Source organism: Balearica regulorum, chromosome Z (assembly GCF_011004875.1).
Source record: "Balearica regulorum gibbericeps isolate bBalReg1 chromosome Z, bBalReg1.pri, whole genome shotgun sequence".
Classification (NCBI taxonomy): domain Eukaryota; kingdom Metazoa; phylum Chordata; class Aves; order Gruiformes; family Gruidae; genus Balearica; species Balearica regulorum.
This window is the reverse complement of record NC_046220.1, coordinates 29262418-29286261: the sequence shown is the minus strand read 5'-3', so window position 1 is coordinate 29286261 and position 23844 is coordinate 29262418. Positions and strand designations below refer to the sequence as shown.

At 44.6% G+C, this 23844-nt stretch overlaps 1 protein-coding gene across 1 annotated transcript; it reads left to right on the top strand.

The window, feature by feature from the left end:
* Window positions 1-6602: 6602 nt before the first annotated feature.
* RGMB (repulsive guidance molecule BMP co-receptor b) lies at window positions 6603-23644 on the top strand. Its single transcript, XM_075739658.1, has 3 exons — window positions 6603-7031; window positions 9702-10213; window positions 20881-23644. Exons 1-3 carry the CDS (start codon window positions 6911-6913, stop codon window positions 21547-21549), a joined length of 1302 nt encoding a protein of 433 aa, XP_075595773.1. The 5' UTR covers window positions 6603-6910; the 3' UTR covers window positions 21550-23644.
* The last annotated feature ends 200 nt before the right edge of the window (window positions 23645-23844 follow it).

Below are 23844 nucleotides of genomic sequence, written 5' to 3'. Positions count from 1 at the left end.
CATATAAATGTTTATCTTCCATCTGCATGATTTTTGCCTTAGAATTTCCTGTTGATGGGAGAAAATGAGCTCCACATGTGGTGTAGGTAAAGGTGGTTATAAAATTAGTTATGGAATAAGGAACACCTGACTGGCATAGTTCTGGGGGGGTACAGTTTTGTTTAACAAAGTGTGCTTATTAAGGAATAAGTTCTTACTGAGTTCTTATTAAAAGTCAATAGTTTCAAGGCTTAAGAGCCTTGGTCTTGTTCTGAACACAAATTGATAGGAATTACTGGTACCTAGCTGCAGCAAGCCCTCACATGAACTTGACCAGCTAAGGAAGTGTCTCAGAATGCTAGCAATCTGGATGACACTACTATTTCACTCATTAAGTCATTTTAGGCTCAGGATGATTTATTTTCATATTCTTCTACCATCACCTCCAACTTCCAGGTTGCAAATTCTATAAAACTCCTATTTAGTCTCTTAATGTTTTGGCCATGCAAAGGCCCATGTTATCTAAGGTCCTGGGGTTTACATATTGGCATGCTTACTGAGGGCTTCACAGAGCATCCTTGAAACATAATGGGAAATTAGGTAAAAATGGAAGTCATGAGGCATTCAGACTGGTATCCTGGAAACATACATTGTGAAGAGGAGCAGAATGAACCTCACTGTCCTGTTCAGTTGCTAGGTCCTAGCCTACTAGGACTACCATGAGAACACAGAGTAGCTCAGATTCCCCTTCTGTGCAGAGTACAGAACAGACAATAAGTTTGCGTACTGCTTTTTTTAAGATATATTCAACTGTCCTAAGCTTTGGATTCAGTTAATGTGTTTAGGTCTCTCAGTTCAATTATCCCTTGCTGATAATTTTTTGAGGCCTGGCTGTAGTGGTGGGATAAATCTTGTGTAGCTTTGGCTTTGTCTCTTAGATGTTTAGAGTTATTATTGTGGGTCCATTCCCTCCTTTTTTTTTTTATCAGATGAGGTCATACCTTCTCAGACAAATCACTAGATCGCAATAGGCAGACCACAATAGTAACAGACCCAAATTAACTCTCACTTTTTGCAATGGTGTCCTGGAATAGAGAGAGCAAGAGATTGCAATAATGAGCTTCAGGCACACATTGCTATTTAGTATTTGTTTACTTTCTTTGTCAATAGGAATTTACTAGTATTATTTCTGAATGTTATTCATTATCATTATCCATTGCAATGCAAAAATTGCACTGGAAGACTCACTAACGGGGTAGTGTCTTGACTGACTGTGATGTGTTGACCCTGGCTGGAGGCCAGGTGCCCCCCCCAAGCCGCTCTATCTCTCCTCTCCTCAGCTGGACAGGGTGAAAAAATATAATGAAAGGCACATGGGTTAAGGACAGGAAGAGACTGTTCACCAATTAACATCATGGGCAAAACAGATTCAACTCAGAAAAAAATCATCTAATTTATTACCAAGCAAAATGGAGTAGAGCAATGAGAAAAAAGAAAAAAAAAAATCTTGAAACACCTTCTCGCAGCCATCCCTTCTTTTTGGGCTTAACTTTACTCGCAATTTCTCTACCTACTCTTCCCCAGTGGAACGGGGGATGGGGAATGGGGCTTGCAGTCAGTTCATCACCCTTTGTCTCTGCCACACTTTCCTCCTCAGAAGCTCTCCTCACACTCTTCCCCTGCTCCATGGGAGATGGTCCTTCTTCTGACTTGAGTCCTTCTCAAGTCCTTCTCACTTCTCTGATGTGAGTCCTTCCCACAGGCTACAGTTCTTCATGAACTGCTCCAGCATGGGTCTCTTCCACGGGGTGTAGACTGTCAGGGCCACACTGTTCCAGCACGGGTCCCCCACAGGGTCACAAGTCCTGCCAGCAAATGTGCTCCAGCATGGGCTCCTCTCTCCACAGGGCCACAGGTCCTGCCAGGAGCTTGCTCCAGCGTTGGCTTCCCACGGGGTCACAGTCTCCTGCAGGTGTCTCCACCTGCTTCGGCATGGGGTCCTCCACGGGCTGCAAGGGGACAGCCTGCCTCACCATGGTCTTCACCATGAGTTGCAGTGGAATTTCTGCTCCGGTGCTGGGACACCTCCTCCCCCTCCTTTTTCACTGATGTCTGCCAAGTTTGTCACATTTTCTCATTCCTCTCTCTGGCTGCAAAAACCACCGCTCCTTTTTTTTTTCTTTCCTTTCTTAAATATGTTATCCCAGAGGTGCTACCACCGTTGCTGATTGGCTTAGCCTTGGCCAGCAGCAGGTCCATCTTGGAGCCAGCTAGCATTGTCTCTGTCAAACCTAGGGGAAGCTTCCAGCAGCTTCTTGCTGAAGCCACCCCTGTAGGCGCCCCCTCCCCCACCCGCCCTGCTACCAAAACCTTGCCATACAAACCCTAAACACTGACTATAGTAATGTTGAAGCTCAACCAGCAGTACTTCCAAGGAAGAAGAGCTGTATATGTTGGATAAAGTGATAAGATGCTTGTCTGCATACACAAAAAAAAGAGCACAGAGAAAAAAGGGCATGTGGGTAAATTGATTAATAACATGCCCTGATTCCTCCCAGATGTGCTCCGGCTTCCAGACAGGAGCCATCAGCCCATCTCCACAAGCCCAGAGTAGCACAGAGACATAAAGAAAGGTAGGATAAACCAAATTAGAGACTCCAGTGTTGTTCAAGGAGGGATATCAAACCATTGTCCAGATGTGAAACCCATCAAGATGAGTCATTGGGAACAGCTCTTTAGATGACCTTTTTGACCTGAGAGAGGTAATTACCTAAGAGTGTGTGAAATATTATGGGATGGAAGAGCATTTGGGGCTTGCACAAGACTTATTATGGGATGTCTACGGGAAGCACCCAGGTAGAGAGGAATAAATGTGAGAAAATAGAAGGATAAGCAAATAAAGGGTCTGACTGTGTGTAAGCAGAGGACTGTTGGTACACTTATCTGGCCATGCATCCGCTTGGTCACATCAGTCCTGTCTCCTCATTAAATTCTACCTTCAACTATGTTCTGAGCAAGGAGCTTTTTCCTTATATATATGAGGTCTGAATATCAGCAACCGGAGTCAGACCATAGGCAGGACACTTTCAGACACTGTGTGTCTGTGGTGCCAGGAAATGGAGATACTAGTGAGTCAATAGACTTAAGTGTCAGCAACTGGAGTGGGATCTCACTTCATAGAGGCCCATCTTTCCATGGTGACATCAACCGGAAAAACTGGAGTGAGAAAAACCAAGATCCACTGGGGTGACAGCAGGGGTCAGAGGCCTATGTCTCCATGCTGCCAGCAACTACATTGAGAGTGGGTGTACAAGTGAGTGTGTGAGCACTAGCAAAGATCAAGCTGGACTAGCTGGTGAGTAGATGGAGTAGCCCATGAGCCATAGAGACTGCCAACCAACTGCTGGAGAGACTGAAGGGTCTGGGAGTCTCTAGAGGTGAGACTCAATCATGTGTGTTTGTGTCTCAGGGCAAGACCATGGAGGGGTTACCTACTGGAACACCAGGGAAATTCTGTCCAGCCCTTAGTGTGTGTGAGGTCTGTATCAGCAAATGGAGTGTGACTGTGACTTCAGGGATCTTATATCCAAGTGTCAGCAACTGGGGTGATGGAGCAAGGGACCCATGTTGTACACATGTATATCTATATTCTCAGTAGCAGACCTCCCTCCTGCTTGGCCAGAGAGTGGAACAGAATGGATCTGGCAGTGCTGTCCATCTGTAGGTGCTCCATGTGTCTGTTATCTGTGTGGCCAGCCACGTAAATGTGTAACTATAGTGCACTTAGTGAAAACTGCCTATTGGAAATACGCGCATAGCCTCATTATAGAAAAGGCTGGGGGACTAAGTTGGACTAGGAGGAATCTCTACACTAGATGCCATGCAGGACGTCTGGATGGTGTGAGAGAAGGAACCTTCTAGGTTAACCCTGTGGATACCTGTATAGCCTACCCCCTACAGGATAAACATGCATAGCTCTTATGGTGAAATAACTGGTTCACAACCAACTAACTTTTCACTATTAGTGGACTCAGAGCCCTGACAGATGCTTTTTGCTATAAGAAAAAAAGTCAAATTTATTAATAAAATAAATGCAAATGATGTCAAATTAATCTGAACTTAGAAAGTCATTATATTGTGTCTAACCATTTTATGATTTCATTTCATGTTTTAAAGCACTTTTATTAGTCCTAGCTTCTGATTAAAAATCATGCCTCCCAGATAGCATAATAGTCATATTCTACTAATATATTCACATTATTGGTATTTTGGTGGGTGAAGACTGCGGGCACAGTGGGGCAACGCCTGGCCGGGAGTGGACAGACAGGCCGAGGGGCATCTCTGCACTCCCAGGGGGACTACCTGTGCTCCCCGCTTTCTCCTGCCACTCCTCTCCATTAGTTTTCTATAGATGGCAGAAAGATCATCCTGTCATTAAAAGCACATCTCCTCCCTCTGTGCAGGTACTGGTGAGAGAGGGGTGGGTGGCAGGCATGCCGAGGCAGACCGCTTACTGTTGCTGCCACTCCAGCGACACCAGCCACTACCTGCACCACTGCTATGTGTGCTGCCATGCCTGTGGGGGCAGCTTCCTGCTGGTCCTGACCAGGCACTGACCCATTGACTGCCCCAGCATTTGGTCACCTGCCAGCATGGCAGCTGCCCACCCACCTTCCCCTTCACTTTGAAAGCTGCCTGCCAGCCCTACTGCACCCAGACCCCACCGCTGGTGATGTAAGCAGGTGATGGGGATACACAGGGTGAGCCATTTGTCGTGTGCCTTTGTTTGAGCTAGGGTTGCAGCAAGGGGTGCATTTCAAATAGTGTGTTTACTTGTTCATTGTGTTGAGTTTCTTCCACCTGCCTTTAAGCAGTCTCAGCTGTTGTTCAGAGATACCAAGATGTTGGGGATCAGGGACTGGAGAGGGAAGGGAAGTATTGCTGAGCTGTCCAGGTGCACATCTGGATTCATTTGCAAGTTTGCAAGCTACAGGTTGCATCCTAGAAAGCAAATAGCTCCAGATGTGGAGTGCTTCCTGTGAATGTCAGCTTCAGGGATACCAGGGGGTTTCCCTGCTCTGTGCCTAAACTAAAAATGTGTTCCCTTCTTGAAGTTGAGGTGGGTGAGAGGGTGGCCCCCACTGGGTGCTGCTGAAAAGGCAGCCCCAGTGGTGTCAGTGCTGGCAGCATGGATTTTCCGCAGGTATCTCCCAAAGGTGGGCAGCATGGTGCGGCTCTCTGGGAGTACCCTAGGTAGAACTGGCAGGCCTCAGGCCCAGCACCAGGGTGCAAGTCCAGGGCACATGCAGAGATCCCATGGCAATGACTGCCTTTGCTCAGATGGAAGGAAGCAAGAAACAAAAAATGCCAGTGCACCTGCGAGGCTGCTGTGCTTTCAACTTTTCGCAGTTTTTCCCTGATGAGATTTAGTTGGGCAGGAAGGTGGTGCAAGTTTCCCCAAATGGGCAAGAAACATGCTACCTCTGCAGCCCTGGCAGGCAGGCCCCATATGTGTCTTGCACTGGCTGGCATGCCTGCAGCAGTGCGCTCCACAATGCAGATGCAGAGCCGCCTCTGTGTGAGCCCTGTTCTTGCCCCCACAGCAGGGCTGCTCACCATGTCCACGTGGTCATGCACTCGATATGCAGGCCCTAATCTGCAAAGTGTCCCGAACTGTCCAGTGGAAAAGCGTAGTGCAGCCCTGACCCCAGTGAGCCAAGCAGCGCACTAAAGTCAAATAAGACATAAGTACCTGGTGCAGCATGGGCGAGTTACCAGGGGTGTAGTGCTGGTACTTTTGCCCTCCCCGTGGACAGGCATAGAGGAACATAGCGTGCCTTCTGCACCCAGGATGACCATAGAGGAGCAGACCGTGGTACTACTTCCTGGGACTGGAAATGCTGCCCGCGGGGGAGCGGCTAAGGCATCACACCTGACTTCTGGAAAATAAACCACAGCTAGTTCAAAATCGAGTAGTGCTTCTTGCACTGACACATCCGTTTAATTTCACTATTTTTCCTGATTCTCCCGTGGCTGTGCTTGGAGCCCTGTCCGGGGACGAGTGGCCGGTGCGGGACCCTCTGGCTGCTATGAAAATGCCGTGGGTATGCCTTGTGCCGGGACAAGATCGCCTACAGGAGTTTTCACCCCTGCCTGGCCGCCGCGGCTGCGATGCTACCCGTCCTGTCCGGGTGGTTCCCTCGTACCCGCTGGGACGGACCCACGCGAGCCGCGCGCGACCCCTGGCGGCGGCGCGCGGCACTGCGGACCCTCCCTTCGCGTGTGTGCCGGCGCAACCAGTCGCCGGCGCAACCAGTCACCGCCGCAGGTAGCGCGGCCGAGTGACGTAGGCGATGGGGCCGGCTGCAGGCAGGCGGAGCCGCGTCCAGCGGCACGGAGGAGGGGCTTTTTGCTCAGCGTCCCGCCGGCAATTGGCAAGGCGAGAGGGGGCGGGGGGAGCTGGGGGCACCCCTTCCGCTCGAATCAGGCCAGGTCTGGGGGGCGGGGCCACGTCGACGGCACGTCGTGGGGCTTGCCGCACAGGCTGAATAGCCAATGGGAGTCGGTGGGCCGGGTGGGGCCGCGCGGGGTGGGTGCAGTGCAGTGCAGTGCAGTGCAGTGCAGTGCAGTGCAGTGGGCGGCGGGGGCCCTTCGGGCCGGTTGGTGAAGCGGGCAGGCATCGTCTGCCCGCTTTCTCTTTCTCGTTCCCTTGCTCACCAGCTTCTTCCCTTTGAGCTCGCCTTCTGCAGCCGCCATGCTGCGCTGCCCCACGGACGCCCCCGCCCCGCTGTGGCCCTGCGGTTACCGCTTTTCGCCACGCCGCTGAAGGAAAAGGAGAAAGAAGAGGAGGGAGCATCAAGGAGGTTGCCCGCCCGCCGCCTCATGCCGCGGCCCTGTCCCGCCGCCAGCCCGGCGACCTGCATGGACGGGCATGGGGAGAGCTGCGCCTTGCCGCGCTGTCGGGGCTGAGCCGCCACGCCGCCACGGGCCGCGCTGCCCGTTGTTTGCCGCCCTCGGCCTCCTCGCCGCCCTGGGGCTGCTTCTGGGCTCAGGTACCGGGGCGGGCTGAGGCCCGAGGGGAGCCGCAGCGCGTGGGTCCGTGGCTCTGCGGGGACCGCCGCCGCCGGGCGGTGCGGCCGTAGCCCCGGTCTGGCCACGGCGGGACCGGGACGAGGGGAGAGTGTTACGCATCCGAGCGGCGCGGGCTGGTGCCCCGTTGCGAGCAGTGTCTGAGCGCATTCTCCCGCCCACCCGGCGGGTGGGAAGGCTGATGCAGCCCTGGAAGTGATGCGAGGGAAGCCGGGCAGCGCTGAGCTATGCGGCGGCCTGCCTGGTGACGCGGGGAACTGCTGGTTTTGCTTCAGGTTGAGCTTGCTTGGCCAATTGGAAACTGGGGAGAAAGCGGATGGTACACAGCACATTGCAGATGCCTGCTAAAGCAGTCTGTGTTTTCATCTCAGAAGTGATCTGGGCAGTTGTAGTTTTGTGAAAACGCTTCTTTCTAACTTGAATGCTTTTATATATTTATAGTTCTAGTGAAATGAATTCCAGGGAGAGGTCATCCAATTTTAGTTAAATCGCTGTTCATTCACCCGTCTCTGTACCAAGGATCAACTAAGAGCAGCAAGCAAATTTCCTAAAGTTGCAAGGAGTGTGGAGGGACAGATTTATTAGGCTATTTGATAACTTGACTTGCTCAGCTAGACTAATTGGTATGTGATTAAAATATTATCTCAAATCATAACTGAAGGGAAATACAGGAGAAGTTTTGATGCTTTGAAAGTAAGGCTCTGAACCAACGTTTTCTGTGTCGTTTTGCTTGGCATAGGTCTTCTCTGTTTGTATATCTGAAAGCACAGAATTTGATAAGTTTGGGGGGGGGGTGTCTGTTCTTTTGCAAAGCTACGTACCACTTGCACAAAGATCAAGTGAGAAACTTACAGCTTACTCATACAATTCATGGTTATGCTTGGCTGTGTATTAGAGACTTTCTCCTTCTGTGCTGTGTTGTCTTGAGATCTTGACAGATTTGTATTAGTTACCCATCACTGGCAAACCATGTTTCCCTTATAAATTCATGGTTTCGATATTCAGAGTAGGTCATGTGAGTACTGACTCACAGGAGGGTCACCTAAGCAGCAAGCAAATAAATTGCCAATATTCTTTCATCACTGTGAATTGCAGAAAACAACTATGTTTAAAAATGAGAAGTGCTACATTACTATTCAGTCCATTTTCTGTTCCTCATGTCTCAGGAGTTTAGGAACATTTTTATTAGGCTGTCAAAATCAGAATAGACCCATGCCTATTTTACTTTGAGGACACAAAACAAGTGGGAAATACTGTAAAGAGAGGTTTGAGGGAAGGGAGAACGGTATCTGCTAGGTATATTGTATTTTCCTTTTTTTCACTTCTATGTAGCTTTGTAAGTATTTTTGTGGTGTTCAAAACTGCTTTATGATAGTTTGAAATTACAGATTAATGTATGCACAGCTGAATTTTATAGGTCATAAAACGAACGAATAAGCACAGCATGTTTTTAGTAGATAGTTTTGGGTGCTTGGACAGCTATTGCATGAAGTCTTGCACATATTCTTTATGAAGGCTGTTTTCATCTCTTTGGATGAGAGGGAACCCACTGTCTCCTTTCACTGGGGTCGTCCTAGTTTTAAACCCTGTGGAATGTGTGTGTCTGTTTCCTTTAGTGCAGCGTGCAGTTTTGTTCATTTCATTTCTACTCCTCATAAGTTCTGGTGTAAAAGTTACCTGCAGAAGACAGTTGTGAACTGCCATGAGAATCTAAAAGGATTTTAGATCGTGATAGTGAAAGCTGTGGAGGAGAGGGCTGTAAAACTCCGGTTTGCTTGCTGGGCTGGTAATAATGCTTTCTTTGCATAAATCAGGTGACCACATATGGTCTAACTGGTGTGTTCATGTAAACTGAACTGTGTACCTTTTGCATATATCTGATAAGTACTTCAGGTTTTCATAGGGAGAGGGTTTCTTTTCCCCTTGTCGTATAATTGAATTACACTGTAAGAGGTACTGCTATTGCAGTGTATGGATTTCTTAGCTGGCAACTTGCACTTCAGACAGCTGTGGGTTTTCTCACTTGTTAGTCCCAGAGAGCAAGCAGTGAAGCTTTAGCTGTGGCAGTGCCAGGGAAATCAAGCACACAGAACTTATGGGCTGCCCACTTCCCTACCCTTCTTCCCCCCACTCTGCTTTCTAGAAGAGAAACTTTGATTTCTGCTTCGTTCAGTCTGCTTTTGCCTAAACATGTGTCACTTGCTGCCTTTACCACATCCTTCTGAGGGGCAGGATTCTGTTTAAAAGTTCAGTAACTTGTGTAAATTACTGAAAGACTAAATGGAGACTTGCTTATTGACTAAGTGATTAACTTAGGCACGGAATTACATCATCACCTTGATATCTGGAAAGAAATGCTGGGCTCATGCTTGGCAGGAGTTAGTGCTCTTAATTTCCATGTAGACAATATCAAGTAATGGATTAAGTCATGCATGGGTCATCTCACCCTTTGAGATGGTCTCTAGTGCTATCTTTCTGCTTCCTAACCCCTTTTGCTCTATTATATAGTGTTTCCCTAATGGGTGAGCACTATTAGTTGTCTCACATTTTCTGCAGTACCTGTAGGTGTGGAATGCAGTATTACAATCTGAGAGGTTTACTTGATTTCTCTCTGCCTTATGTTTTGTGCTTAGGTGACTGCCAGCTGCAAACACCGTGTCGAATCCAGAAGTGCACGACAGATTTTGTATCCTTAACTTCACATCTCAACTCTGCTCTTGAGGGCTTTGATTTGGAGTTCTGCAAGGCACTGCGAGCATACTCTGCCTGTACCTATCGCAATTCCAAAGTATGCCGTGGAAACCTAGTCTACCATTCGGCAGTGCTTGGGATCAGTGACCTCATGAGCCAGAGAAACTGTTCCAAAGATGGACCCACATCCTCCACCAACCCTGAATTGACCCATGATCCTTGCAATTACAGTGGTCACACAGAACCCAGGGAGCATCACAGAGGGGAGAAGACTCCTCCTCCTACATATCTATTTTGTGGCTTGTTTGGTGATCCTCATCTGAGGACTTTTAAGGATCGCTTCCAGACATGCAAAGTGGAAGGTGCTTGGCCCCTCATAGATAATAACTACTTATCAGTGCAAGTGACCAATGTGCCTGTGGTCCCAGGATCCAGCGCTACTGCTACAAATAAGGTATGGATTGTTCTTAAGCACTTTGCATGTATACAGAAGTAAAAGGCCAAGGCAGTAGAATAAGTCACTTAGCCGTTAACAGTTAAGAAGTACAGCAGTAAGCCACTTGAGGTGGGTAGAGAGGGAATACATGTGCTAGCATTGATAGCTTATGCCATTTGCTTAAGTATTTGTTTCTGCTGAAGGAAGATAGCAGGTGTGTCTTTAGAAAGAAAATAAAAGAAGTATAAAGCATGAGCCTGGCTGAGTTGTCCTTAGGTTTACCTCCAAAGCCAGGGATGAAAAATGCTCTGAATTTTTGGGGACATCTTTCTATCAGTAAAGGAAATTACTTGAACATACATTTGAAACTGATGCTGTCACATACCTTGTTCCCTTTTTGGAGTGAAATGGTCTTTTAAAACTGTGCTAGGGTAGCTCTTGTATTGCCAGGGTTTGTCAGGTTATGTGTGCACAGTTTCAAGACCATCAATACTGGAGAATTTTCACAGTTTTATTAAACTTGGAAGTAGGGGTTTTTTTAGTACTGGGGGCAGGAGCAGAGAGTGCTGGTCACAGTAGGTTAGAGCCTGCACATCTTCCATGGAGTCTGTGCAGTAATATTAATAAGTGAAAATCAGTCTTGCTATTGCATTCATGCTGGATTCTGAGGTACTGACTAATGTCAACGCTTGTATGATTGAGGCAAATTTTTGCATTTCCCAGAAGCCAGAGGTTGGACTGATAGGTCACTGAAATTCAAAATCACTTTTTCTTAACTTGTGCCTGTTCCAAGAATACTCTGTATCATGAATGAGTTCTGAAGGAGTATAAAATGAGGGAATGAGGCTAACCTGGTAAGCTTTGCAAAAAAGACTTGAGTCCCTTGAAATCTGCTCCAGCGGCTTTTTTAAAAGACTCTTACAGACAAGCAAAAGCTATATTTCATAATCTGCAGTAAGTTTTTATCCTTAGTTTTGCTAAAGTCTTGCAAAATGTTCTTTATTTCCTTGTTCTGGTAGTACTGGAAGAAAAAGTTGAGAGTCTTCTTGTGTATGAATTGTGTGAGTGGCTAGGGTGTGATGGTAGTAGATAGGTGATCTTATCTTACCCTTTAGCCACATTCTGAAAATGATTGACTATGGTAGCATGGAATTATGTATTATGCTGGAATATGGCTTCTCAAACAGATAGCCAAGAAGAGAACTTCAGGAGATAAATGTCTGTACATAGTGAGGGAAAGTACGTGTTTAAAGGGCTTACCTTCTATCTTTATTCTCAATGTTTTTGTGTTTTTCTTTGACTTTTCATTTTGGGAAAAGTGATAATAAATTTTTCTCTTTTATAATAGTGGTTTAACATCCCTGCTGTTGCATAACTACAGCTAAGTGTGCAGAAGCAATTAAATAAGATGTATGGTTTAGGATATTAGAAATGTTTCTAATGTTAATATCTGTTACATGTTGTACAGTCTTCGCGTTTTTTTTTTTTTGGTAGGTAATCAAACTTATCAGCACTCTTGTTTGTAGGAAATGAAGGTTATTTGAATGTACAAGTAACTTTAACAACATAAGTTTTACTATCTCTAATGCATCCTCTTGACTCCTTTATTTCTTTATGGAGCAGGCTGCTATAAAAGGTACAGAAAAGGCTTGATAAACCACACTGCCACTGCTAATTTCATTCCTCTAGCATTTTTTCTCTGCAAGCATTCCATTTTGGTTGTGGTGGTGGACTATTTGCTGCTGGGCATACTTTCCTCATTTTGGCCACGGGGTTACTTAAGGCACCTTTAAAGAGATACCAGGAGAAGTTCAGTGACTTTTATCTACATAGTGTTTTTTCCCTAGCTGAGAGCATGAAAATAGGTCGTCTTTCCTTCATAAGAAAAGTTTCCAGAACATTGTCCATTGCTAGTCTGGCTGCTTTTTCACTGCAGATGTTCGAGACAGATGTTTAATGGGAAATAATAGCAAAGGTTTATGCTGAACTTAAATTGTGCAGAAGCCAAAGCAAATACTAAATTTCTAACTAGCCTACTTAATCTATTCTAAAGCCAGCCTAATGAAAGCAAAGACTAGAAAACTTAGTTTCTCCTGAATTCACTTTTTTAGGGGAAGTGATTTAAGATGCTGTAGAAACAGAATATTTAATCTTCATCCCATATGCAGCATGCTTTTGGAAGGGGCATACCATCACTTGGTCTTGTAGGTAGTTACTACCTTCAGATTTATCATGGCTTTCTGGTGTACCAAGCTTTAAGGAAATCAGCAATGAAGGGAGCATCATGTGTGAAAGTAAGTTGTCTGCTCTCTCCAAAACCTGTGAGGACTGAGTAACCCCAACAGTCTGAAGGCTATCCAGTAAGTTCATAAAGGATAAAAGAATGTCAGGAGGAGATTTTATTTTTCACATTCTTTTTTCAAAAAGTATATTTCCCTGTCCCCCTCCCCCCCCATACTGGGCATCTGGCAGGGAAGTATGAAAAGCAGGAAAACTCCTCCTTTAATTCCTTAATTAGAAGAGTACATCTTCTTGTAGGAGTTGTGTATTTATTCACAAAATGTTTTTGGCAATTTATTTGCAGGTGTCTTGCATATTTGCGATGCCCATAGTAACAACATCTGTTTCTTCACAGTGAACAAAGCTTTGTATGTTCTGTGGTGTAGCTGAAACCTGAAACTCCAGTCTTTTTGAGATTGTCTTAAGTGCTTATGCCCCTTGGCATAGGATCCTAGGGCCTTTCAGTTGGAGAATGAAGAATAATCACCAAGTAGCTGGGAAACTAAGTTCCGTCTCTCTTTTCTTTCTGACAGACCTCCTGTATGAGTTTTGGGTGGGTCACTGGCATCTTCATGTCTGATTTTCTCCAGGTATAGATAAAGAGCTCCCCTGTCTTGGGAGCTGTTTGGGATCTCCTGAGGTGAGGAGACTCGAGGTGCGGCCTCACCGGTGCTGAGTACAGGGGGACAATCACTTCCCTAGTCCTGCTGGCCACACTATCTCCGATACAAGCCAGGATGCTGTTGGCCTTCTTGGCCACCTGGGCACACTGCTGGCTCATATTCAGCCAGCTGTCAACCAACACGCCCAGGTCCTTTGCCACCAGGCAGCTTTCCAGCCACTTTTCCCCAAGCCTCTAGTGCTGCATGGGGTTGTTGTGACCCAAGTGCAAGACTTGGCACTTGGCCTTGTTAACAATTTGCTTTGGCCTATCAATCCAGTTTGCCCAGATCCCGCTGTAGAGCCTTTCTACCCTCAAGCAGATCAACTTCCCCACTCAGCTTGGTGTTGTCTGCAAACTTACTGACCTTCAGTGGTATGAAGATAAACAATGCTTTTTCCTGGTGTTCAGGACAGCCAGACCTTACTAGAGGTGGTTTTGTAGGACAGGCTATGGCAGTTTGTTAGGCATTTGTTTATAATCAATGTCCCCTGCCTCTCTAACTAGCTTTCCTTGTTATGTACCTGAATGTTGACTGTAACCTTCCCAAGACGTGTATTGCGTCCATCTGTGCTTGGAGTAGTAATTGGGGAGCAGAGAGTGGCTCTGTGAATTTTAGTGGTACCATGGGTTTTCAGCAGTGTTGAGCTAGGTTCTGCATGGTTGTCTTGTGATGCAAGCCCTTGCCTGAAAGTACAACCCAGTCATGACAAATGTCTGGCAAGGAAAATGGACTTGGGGACTATTACAGTAAAATTATGAGTAAAACTAAACAAGATCAAAATCTGCCCATAGCAGGACAGGAAACTTCTGTCCAATCTTAAAAACAAACAAACAAAAAACCAAAACAAAACCCAAACACAAAACAAAAGAACAATCAACAACCTTCAGATTTTTCTGGAGTCACTGCCTGTTCAGTAAGTGGTGTCACTTTCTTGCATGTAGTACATCTAATCTGTGGTTTTTAACATCTGGATGAAGTCTAATTCTTACGTGGGTTTTGTCTGAACTTTTTCCTGAGGAATTTTGCCTGAAGTAGACTTAGAAGACTTGAATACCTGAAATTGCATTTCTAAATACAGGAGTTGTATTTGTGTCTTGCTGTTGTGGGAGGGCTAGGGTGGGTTAAAGATAGGAAAAGAAAATGTCCTACCCTGGTACAGCCCTTGTATTATTAATCATTATTGCTTTATCATGTAGGCAGCGATGAAGTTGCAATGAAAAGTACAAGGGTTATCAAAAGACTTCAGGGTCTTGGGATGACTGGTTAAGGGATCAGAAGCACGAATGGTTTCTTCCTCTATCCATCCAGTTGCAGGGAATGATGTTGCAAGAAACAGGAAGACCCAGCTGATCAATATCTGGCCTCATGAATGGTGTCACTGGCAGAATTTTAAGGTTTTTCATCACAGGTTGGCCTATGTGACACCAGGCCTCCTGGTGACAGGTGGGGTACACTTTTCTCAAAGCAGGGAAAGGATCTTTGCACAAGAGTTAGCAGTACTAATGGAAAGAGCCCTAAGTTAGATTTGAAGGGGGAAAAGGATAAAACCAGGCTCAATAGTGGTAAGCCATGGGGTGGCATGCCAATGTTTGAGGGACAGTGTGCTAATGAGGTCCTTCAGTCTGCTCCATGATGTGCTGAGTACATTGGAGCACATTTGAAATGTCTCTATACTAATGTGTGCAGCACCTTAGCCATCTCAGTGGGGTAGGGAACGGAGATCCATACCGCAGCAAACACACAAGGGTTATTGATGTGTTAGAAACCATGGAAGCACTGAGAACAGTCACATATGAATTAGGACTTCTCCCCCAAAAAAGGTGGTGGGATCAATAGCCCAACTGAAAATGTTTTGACTGTCTAGAGCTTGATGATGATGATGAAAGGGTTGAGTGTTTATGGGTAAGAATCAGAGAAAAGGCCAAAAAGGCAGGTACCGTGGTGGGCGTCTGTTGGAGACTACCCAACCAGGATTAAGAGGCAGATGAAATATTGTATAAGCAACTGGGAGAAGTCTCATGATTACTAACCCTTGTTGTCATTGGGGATTTCAACTTACCAGGTATCTACTGGAAATACCTTACAGTGGAGAGGAAACGGTCTAGGACGTTCCTGGAGTGCATGGAAAATAATTTCCTGCAGAGTTGGTGAGTGAGCTGGCTAGGGAAGGTGCCCCACTTGGACCTCTTGTTTGCGAACAGAGAAGAACTTGTGGGTGATGTGATGGTTGGAGGCCATCTTGGGCATAGTGATCATGAAATGATAAGAGTTTTCAGTTCTCGGAGAAGTAAGGATGGGGAGTCAGCAGAACTGCTACCTTGGACTTCCAGAGGGCAGACTTTGGCCTGTTTAGGAACCTGTGTGACCTTGGGAGCCAGTCCTGAAGGATGAAGGAGTCCAGTAAGGCTGGGTATCCTTGAAGAAGGAAATCTTAAAGTTGCAGGAGCAGGCCATCCCTATGTGCTGAAAGACAAGCTGGCAGGGAAGAAGAGCAGCCTGGCTGAACAGAGAGCTTTGGCTGGAACTCAGGAAAAAAACAGAGTTTATATCCTTTGGCAGACAACTCAGGAGGACTACAGAGAAGTTGTGAAGTTGTACAGGGAGAAAATTAGAAGGGCCAAAGTCCAACTAGAACTTAATTTGGCTACTGCAGTAAAAGACAATTAAAATGTTTCTGTAAATATATTAGCAACAAAAGGAGGGCTAAGGAGAATCTCTGTCCTTTACTGGATGCGGAGGGAAACAGAGTGACAAAGGCTGAGGTGTATAACGCCATCTTTGCCTCAGTCTTTAATAGTAAGACTAATTGTTTGCAGTGTACCCAGCCCCCTAAGCTAGAAGACGGGGATGAGGAGCAGAATGAAGCCCCCATAATCCAAGGGGAAATGGTTAGCAACCTGCTACACCACCTAGGCACACACAAGTCTGTGGAGCCAGATGGGATCCACCTAAGGGTACCGAGGGAGCTGGTGGAAGTGTCCACCAAGCCACTTCCGATCATTTATCAGTGGTCCTGGCTAACTGGGGAGGTCCCAGTTCACGGGAGGTTAGCAAATGTGATGCCCATCTACAAGAAGGGCCAGAAGGAGGATTTGGAATCTACAGGCCTGTCAGTTTGACCTCAGTGCCAGGGAAAGTTATGGAGGAGATCATCTTGAGTGCCATCACATGGCACATACAGGACAACCAGGTGATCAAGTCTAGTCAGCATGGCTCTATGAACAGCAGGTCCTGCTTGATTAACCTGATGTCCTTCCAGGAAGACAAGGCGATGTGCTTAGTGGATGAGGGAAAGGCTGTGGATGTTGTTTACTTGGCCTTTAGAAAAGACTTTGACACCATTTGTCACAGCATTCTCCTGGAGAAACTGGCTCCTCATGGCTTGGACAGGCATAGTCTTCACTGGGTAAAAAAGTGGCCTGCTGGCCAGGCCCAAAGATTTGCGGTCAATAAGTGGTGTTCCCCAGGACTCAGTACTGGGACCAGTTCTGTTTAATATCTTTATCAATGGTCTGGACAAGGGGATTGCGTGATTGCAGATGACACCAAGTTGGGTGGGAGTGTTGATCTGCTTGAGGGTAGGAAGGCTCTACAGAGGGATCTGGGCAAACTGGATTGATAGGCCAAAGCAAATTGTTCAACAAGGCCAAGTGCCAAGTCTTGCACTTGGGTCACAACAACCCCATGCAGCACTAGAGGCTTGGGGAAGAGTGGCTGGAAAGCTGCCTGGTGGCAAAGGACCTGGGCGTGTTGGTTGACAGCTGGCTGAATATGAGCCAGCAGTGTGCCCAGGTGGCCAAGAAGGCCAACAGCATCCTGGCTTGTATCAGAGATAGTGTGGCCAGCAGGACTAGGGAAGTGATTGTCCCCCTGTACTCAGCACCGGTGAGGCCGCACCTCGAGTCCTGTGTTCTGTTTTGGGCACTACAAGAAAGACATTGGGGTGCAGGAGCATGCCCGAAAGAGGGCAACAAACCTGGTGAAAGGTCTAGAGCACAAGTCTTATGAGGAGGGGCTGAGGGAAGTGGGCTTGTTTAGTCTGGAGAAAAGGAGACTTGAGGGGAGACCTTATCACTCTCTAGAGCTACGTGGAAGGAGGTTGTAATGAGGTAGGCATCAGTCTCTTTTCCCAAGAAGTGATAGAATAAGAGGAAATGGCCTCAAGTTGCACTAGGGGAGGTTTACATTGGATATTGGGAAAAATTTATTCACAGAAAGGGTTATCAGGCATTGGAACAGGCTGCCCAGGGAAGTGGTTGAGCCACCATCCCTGGAGGTATTTAAAAGACATGTAGACATGGTGCTTAGGGACATGGTTTAGTGGCACACTTAGTAGCGTTAGGTTAATGGTTTGACTTAATTATTTTAAGGGTCTTTTCCAACCTAAATGATTCTATAGTTCTCTGAAATACATAGTAAAATAGCAACATACAGTCAGACCTACGGCATTGTAATTGCATTATGGTACTAGTGAAGACTAGTTCAAGAAGTACAAGTTGAAAGTGTTGCTTTTGTTTAAGGCACACAAGCCAGGTACCTTCTACTGATAGATGAAGGTCTTCTAAAAACTTCACTTTGGCATCTCACTAACACCATCCTTGAAAGGCTTTGCATGTGCAATGGGATTTAAGTAATCTTTGTGATCAGTACATTTAGTGAGGAAGATGTTACTGGCATCAGGAGTGGGGGAATGAAGTCCAAAATGAAATATTTCAAGTGCAGATTGAATGTGTGGGGTTTTTTTTGGTTTTAGTAATCTTAGTGTAGCTGATGTTTGTATATTGTATCTTCAGATGAGTCTCTGAAACAACCTTATTTTCTTCTTTTACCTTCCTCACTGCAGTAGCTAAGGGCTCTGTATGTGCCTGGAGAACGAGTCTTGGATACCGATATTTTCAAAATAACTTTCTTCATTTGAAGATTCTGGCATTTGGATTTTTTCTGTCCTAGGTTTAGAAATGGCAGCTAGTTTCTAGTCCATAAACAGTGATGCATGAGCAGCTTTGTGGGGGTGTTCTTACAACCCAGCCAGAGTGTAGAAAGTACCATAGGTACATGTGCACATATAACACATGTTAAATTTGTTTGAAATAACCTTTTACACTATTTAATGCTTTCTGTTACCTTGAGAACTTAAACAGAGAAAGCTTTGCAGTTAAATTTGCTTCATCTCCTTTTGCAACAAGCCCTTGAGTATCCTTCGATACCAGAGCATGAGATTGAGGTAGGAGCGGGTGATAAGGGAACCTTTCAGAACTCTGGTTTTACTGATGTGGCCTATGGATTAGATGAGTGTCACACGACAGAAGACACAATATCTAAACCTAATTTATTGAGCTGCATTGTTTAAATATTAGTATGTCCTTGGAAAGTCTTAATGGTCTCTATTGATTCTCTGTTTGGAGCATCCTTGCAAGGTATGTGGAGGCCTTCATTCACTTAATAGTTGTTAAGCCCTTATTCAATGTGCAGCATTGTTGCTGATCTTACCTTAGGGTGACAGCTTCTGTTCTCCCTCTGTGTCTCTGAAATTGTGTACACTTCATTCTTGCAGAGGTGGGAGCTTTGGAGAGAATAGTTTGGTGGTTTCTGACTGCTAAATTTTGCCTAGCTTAACTGTTTTACCAAGTAGCCAGTTTTGTGTCTCATTAAAACTATTAACTCTTTTTGACTACAGACTTGTTCAGGTGCTGAGCAGACTTAGAACTTTACTTCTGCTGAAATGTAAATCGTTCTGTCATTTCAGAGCAACACATATGTGCTCGAGGAAGTAGGAATGCTTCTTTGTCTAAGCAGGCTGAGATAGAAGTCTGTTTCATCAAAACCATTATATAAAATATAGGACTTGATTTATTGCATGAGGCTCTGGATTATATGCAGAAATACTAACCACTTGACAGATCTCAGGTTTCTCTTCTCTGGGTTTCTGAGTTTACTTCACTATGCATAGAGTTGTGAGGTGGTCTTCACAACAGCAAGGACACGTGCATTTTCTGGATTTTGGGTGTAGGCATTCAAGCTTAGCTGTGCCTCAAAGACATCAGTTTACCAAATTGCTTGACTATAGATGGTCTCAAGCTGGCTGTATAACTGCTTAATGCAAAGAAAAAACATTGGAAAGTTCCAGACAGACAGCACCAGAGGGAACATAGGAAATCAAAATATCAAGTATTGTCTGTGTGTGTGAGACAGCCAGAAAGACTGAACATCACCCAGCTGGGACAAAACAAAAATTTGAAGCTAATGTAATGCTGTTGAGGGTACGTCTGCATACTCCAAAGGAGGAATTGATGCAATGAAAGGAGGGAGAAGGGAAGACTTTCGTGTTATGCAGCTGGTATGGAGAAGTGAGGCTAGTGAAGGTAAAGGTTTTGTTTGGATTGTCTCTTAATCAGTTGTTTATTTAACTTCTAGCTCTTACTTCAAAGCAGAGGGACAGAAAACAAAAGCTGTTGTGTAGAAATGTGCTGTTTAACTGAAATTTAAACGTGAGTTTGATATACAGTAGATTTTAATGAAAAAGTGTAATGTTAGATTGAAAATGCCTTCTAATATGTTTTGGAGTACTCCGAATCTTGTAGCAGACTAAGTAATTTTGACGTAATCAATCAATGATGAAAATAATGATTAAAATATCTGTTCCTGGTGCAGAATTCCCTTTGACCTTTTGAAGAAGTCATTCCTTTCTAAAGTGTAAAAGAAGTAACATACCTGTTTCTAATATTTATATATGATTCCTCATTATACTTTTTATTTCAGGACATCCAAACTTGGTCTGCGTAATTATTCCCTTCAAGTAAGACTGGAGGACCCACTTTTTCTGTTGTGGCTTATTCAAATAAGTGTAAAGGTTTAAAAGGCCAGTCATAATGTTAAAAGAATGAGTAATTGCTTTATGCTCCTGGTTTGTGTGTTGGAAGTCAGTCTTCAAAAGCATGTATTTGAGTGTCTTTGTCTTGCTTTTTTCCTTCATGGGCACATTTTCTAGCAACAGTGGACTGGAAGTCTCACATCTCCCACTTTTAGGACTAACGGACCCAGGAGCCCTAAACCAGTTATTTGACTAGTTATTCTTCCTGGTCATGCATATCTCATGTCACTGCCTGTTGTGTTGATGGCTGATAAAGCACTAAATACATCAATGCTTTTAAAGTAGTCTCACATAGCTAATTCTGGCAACACATTCAACAAGCGTACAGTAGCCTGACAAGGGTCATACTATCACTGTGAAAGGAGTGGTGAGAATATAATGACTGGGAGGCTGAGTTCTCTTGTACCTTTCTGTGATTTTGTATAGTGGCCATAGTATAGTTTGCCATAGTGGCTAGTATTGTGGTAATTACTTGGCACTTACACTTCTCTGTGACTGCAGGATGCATTCCAAAGTATTAATAAACCATTAGGCAGAAGGGAGTTGTGATACTTAATTAAATATAAAGCCTTTTTCTTTCCTGACCTTGTGGCTGTTGCCACATGCTAATAGTCTTGCTTCCAGGCTAACCTAAGAACAAATTTAATAATTGCCATCTGGTAAAATGCTATAAGCATGTGTACGAACTGTTTTGCTTTAGGCATGAGTTGGGGACAGCTATCAAGCCCTGTGCTGGTGGTCAATCATGCTCAGAGCTAGTGGGCAGTCCTAACTATGTTCAACTGCAAATTGGAAGAGGATGCAAAATTATTTTTTTTCCACTAACTTTGCTTTTTTTTTCCTCTCCTCTGCACCCCCCCCCCCCCCAGATAACTATTATCTTTAAATCGTACCAAGACTGTACAGATCAGAAAGTATATCAAGCAGTAACTGATGACTTGCCTGCAGCTTTTGTCGATGGTACAACGAATGGAGGTGATGGGAACACCAAGAACTTGCGAATTGTGGAGAAAGTCAGTGGCAAATACATCGAAATGCATGCCAAGTACATTGGGACCACAGTGTATATACGCCAGCTTGGGCACTACTTAACATTGGCCATTCGCATGCCTCAAGAGTTGGTCATGGCCTACAAGGAGAGCCAGGATCTGCAGCTGTGTGTGAATGGTTGCCCTTCAAGTGAACGTATTGATGATAGTGGCCACTTACCATTGCCTGTGATAGGGCAGTTGTTCCCTCAGGATGGTGCTGCTCATCCACGGTCAGTGTACACACTGGATACTGCCACCACTAAATGCCATGAGAAGATGCTGGTGAAGGACATCTATTTTTACTCATGTGTATTTGACCTGCTCACCACTGGTGATGCTAACTTCACGGCTGCTGCTCACAGTGCCTTGCAGGATGTGGAGGCATTACACCCCAGAAAAGAGCACTGGCATATCTTTCCCAGTAGTGGACATGGTAGTGTGGGCAAGAGTAGCAAATTCTTTGTTGGTTTGGGACTTGTGTGCTTGATCCTTGTTGAGTTTTTGTAGGGTTTTTTGTCTATAACAAAGTTTTGAAGTATATATTGTCATAATATATTGAGTAAAGATGAGTATATGTATATACCATGTATATGAAAGGATGTTTTATCTTGGGACACCCACCAGATTGTACGTATTGTGTTAACTGTTTTCCTGTGTGTTTGATGTAGTATTCTTTGTATGTATTTGTTTTGCAGTTGTTGAAATGTTTTATAATGTCCCTGCATTGGGACCTGATAGAAAGCACTTTATTTTTTATATATTAAATATTTGTGTGTGTATCTGAGTAACTATGTATTATACATACAAACATGTGCATACAATACTCAGTGCTCCTTCTAAGTACTACTTGGTTTAACAAATTTTTTAACTAAATTAATTTGTGGGTTTTTTCTATCATTTCTCTTACTCTAGAGACAGCACATCTCTTGTCCTGTAATGACATTGGTGATTTGCTGGATTCCTTAGTTAAAATCATTATTGTATTCTGTCCCTCAAACAAATCACCATCCCTACTTTGGAAAGAAAGAGTGAAGTGCTTCCCATTAGCTTAGATGACCATCTTGGATAACATGAATTACAGAACCTTCTTTGTAATTCTGACATTTCCTAGTTTCATGGCATGAGTTTCAAAAGAAGAAAAGGGAATGTGTTGGAGTGACACTTAGGTAGCTTTATAGAACCAGTAGACAGATCATTTCAAAAGGTATTAATGGTCTAGTTGTATAAGCATGTAACATAACTATTGCTGCCTCTAACCAGGAGGGTTAAGTCATTCTCCAAGATGGACTGGCGAAATCACAAGCTTGAATTCTGTCCCTTGCTTAGGTGCTAATGCTATCTATACATTCAGAAGAAGGAGGGGACTGAGGCCACAGGCTCTGACTACTATTACTGAGGAGCTATGGGAAGAATGATTTGGTGGCCTGAAGGTTGGTTTTACTTAATGCCTTAATCTGCTGCAAGAAGTGGAAGCTTTAATACATGCTACAATAAACACAGCTCCAAGATGGGTTTATTTCACTCTTAAAACTTCATCTGAGACTGGACTGATAAGACTCAAATAACCCTTGCCTTTGTTAAGCAATCTTGAGCTAGTATTTGCCTTGATGGACGGAGATGGAGGTCATTCATGGAATGAAAGCTCCCAGTTTTTATGCAGACTCTTCTGGCTAGGTTAGGGTCTGCTGACTGGTAAGGATAGCAGTAGTCTTTTCAAAGAAACTAATTAATTCCCCGTATAGATGCGCAATTACCCAGCATAAAAGTGTTATTCTGGGAATACTTGACATGAAAGTAGTCTGAACTGAGTTAAGGTGAAAGGTAAAAATTTACTTTAGACTACTGCCAGTTTGTTCTGTCTGTGCTGTCTGATGGTGCAGTTTCAGGCAAGTTAGACTTGTGAATTTATTGTATGTCTGATAATGTGGCTCTGGTGGTTTCACCTGATAGTGACAAGCTTCTTTGTATTTTGTGTGGCTGAACTTCCTCATCAGTGCTCTGAATTTAAAGTTCTCCTGGCTGAAAGCTGATGGATTAACCTGGTGTTGCTTGCAGTGGTGCACATACTTATTGGGCAGGCACTGTATAGTAGTTAATTTCCTCTGTACCAGAATCCTGTATGTATATACATATATATGCTATATATGTATACTAGCATTCAGTTGTGAGCCTCTCAGATAAATAATATTTCAGAAATGTAGTAATTCCCCTAAAGAGTTTTCCATTTTCTTGTTCCTACTGTGGGATTTCTTGAGAAACTGTTATTTGCATATGTTCATTCTTGAAGTCTGCCATCAAGAGAGCTTTAGTTAATGCCAAACCTGGATATTTTGAAGCTAGGGAATGATCTCTGGGGAGAACTTCAGCTTAGAGGGAACACTTTTTTTTCACAGACCCTCCAAAATGGCTGGCTTTTAGAAGGGTACAGGTATGGGGTTTTTTCATGCTTGGAAATCCCACAATGTGTCAGTCTTTGCAAAACCTTTTAGATGTTCATGAATATACCAGTAAGTATACGTTTGTGTAAAAGAGTGGCTGTGCAGTGTGTAAATACTTTAAATTATTATGATGTAAGAATAAAGTTGTCTACCCTGCTGAGGAATGTTTGTAATGTGGTGTTAGTGACCCCTGGTGGGGTACAGAGAAATTGGGGATGCGGGCCACGTACTGAGCAGGCAATCTATAAGCAAAGCCGCACTTTGTTTCCTAGCCATCTCTTGTTGGGTAGGAATGTGCTGAGTGCAATCGTACTTCCTTGCAGATGCTTGTTTCTCCTCTGCTAAATAAGCTCTGTAGTGAAAT

What these genes read in the sequence shown, in the direction of transcription:
- RGMB (XM_075739658.1), top strand. Translation starts at nt 6,911, where the DNA reads ATGGGGAGAGCTGCGCCTTGCCGCGCTGTCGGGGCTGAGCCGCCACGC. An exon ending in GGGGCTGCTTCTGGGCTCAG is followed by an intron (nt 7,032 to 9,701) that starts GTACCGGGGCGG and finishes TTTTGTGCTTAG; the next exon opens with GTGACTGCCAGCTGCAAACA. An exon ending in GCGCTACTGCTACAAATAAG is followed by an intron (nt 10,214 to 20,880) that starts GTATGGATTGTT and finishes CCCCCCCCCCAG; the next exon opens with ATAACTATTATCTTTAAATC.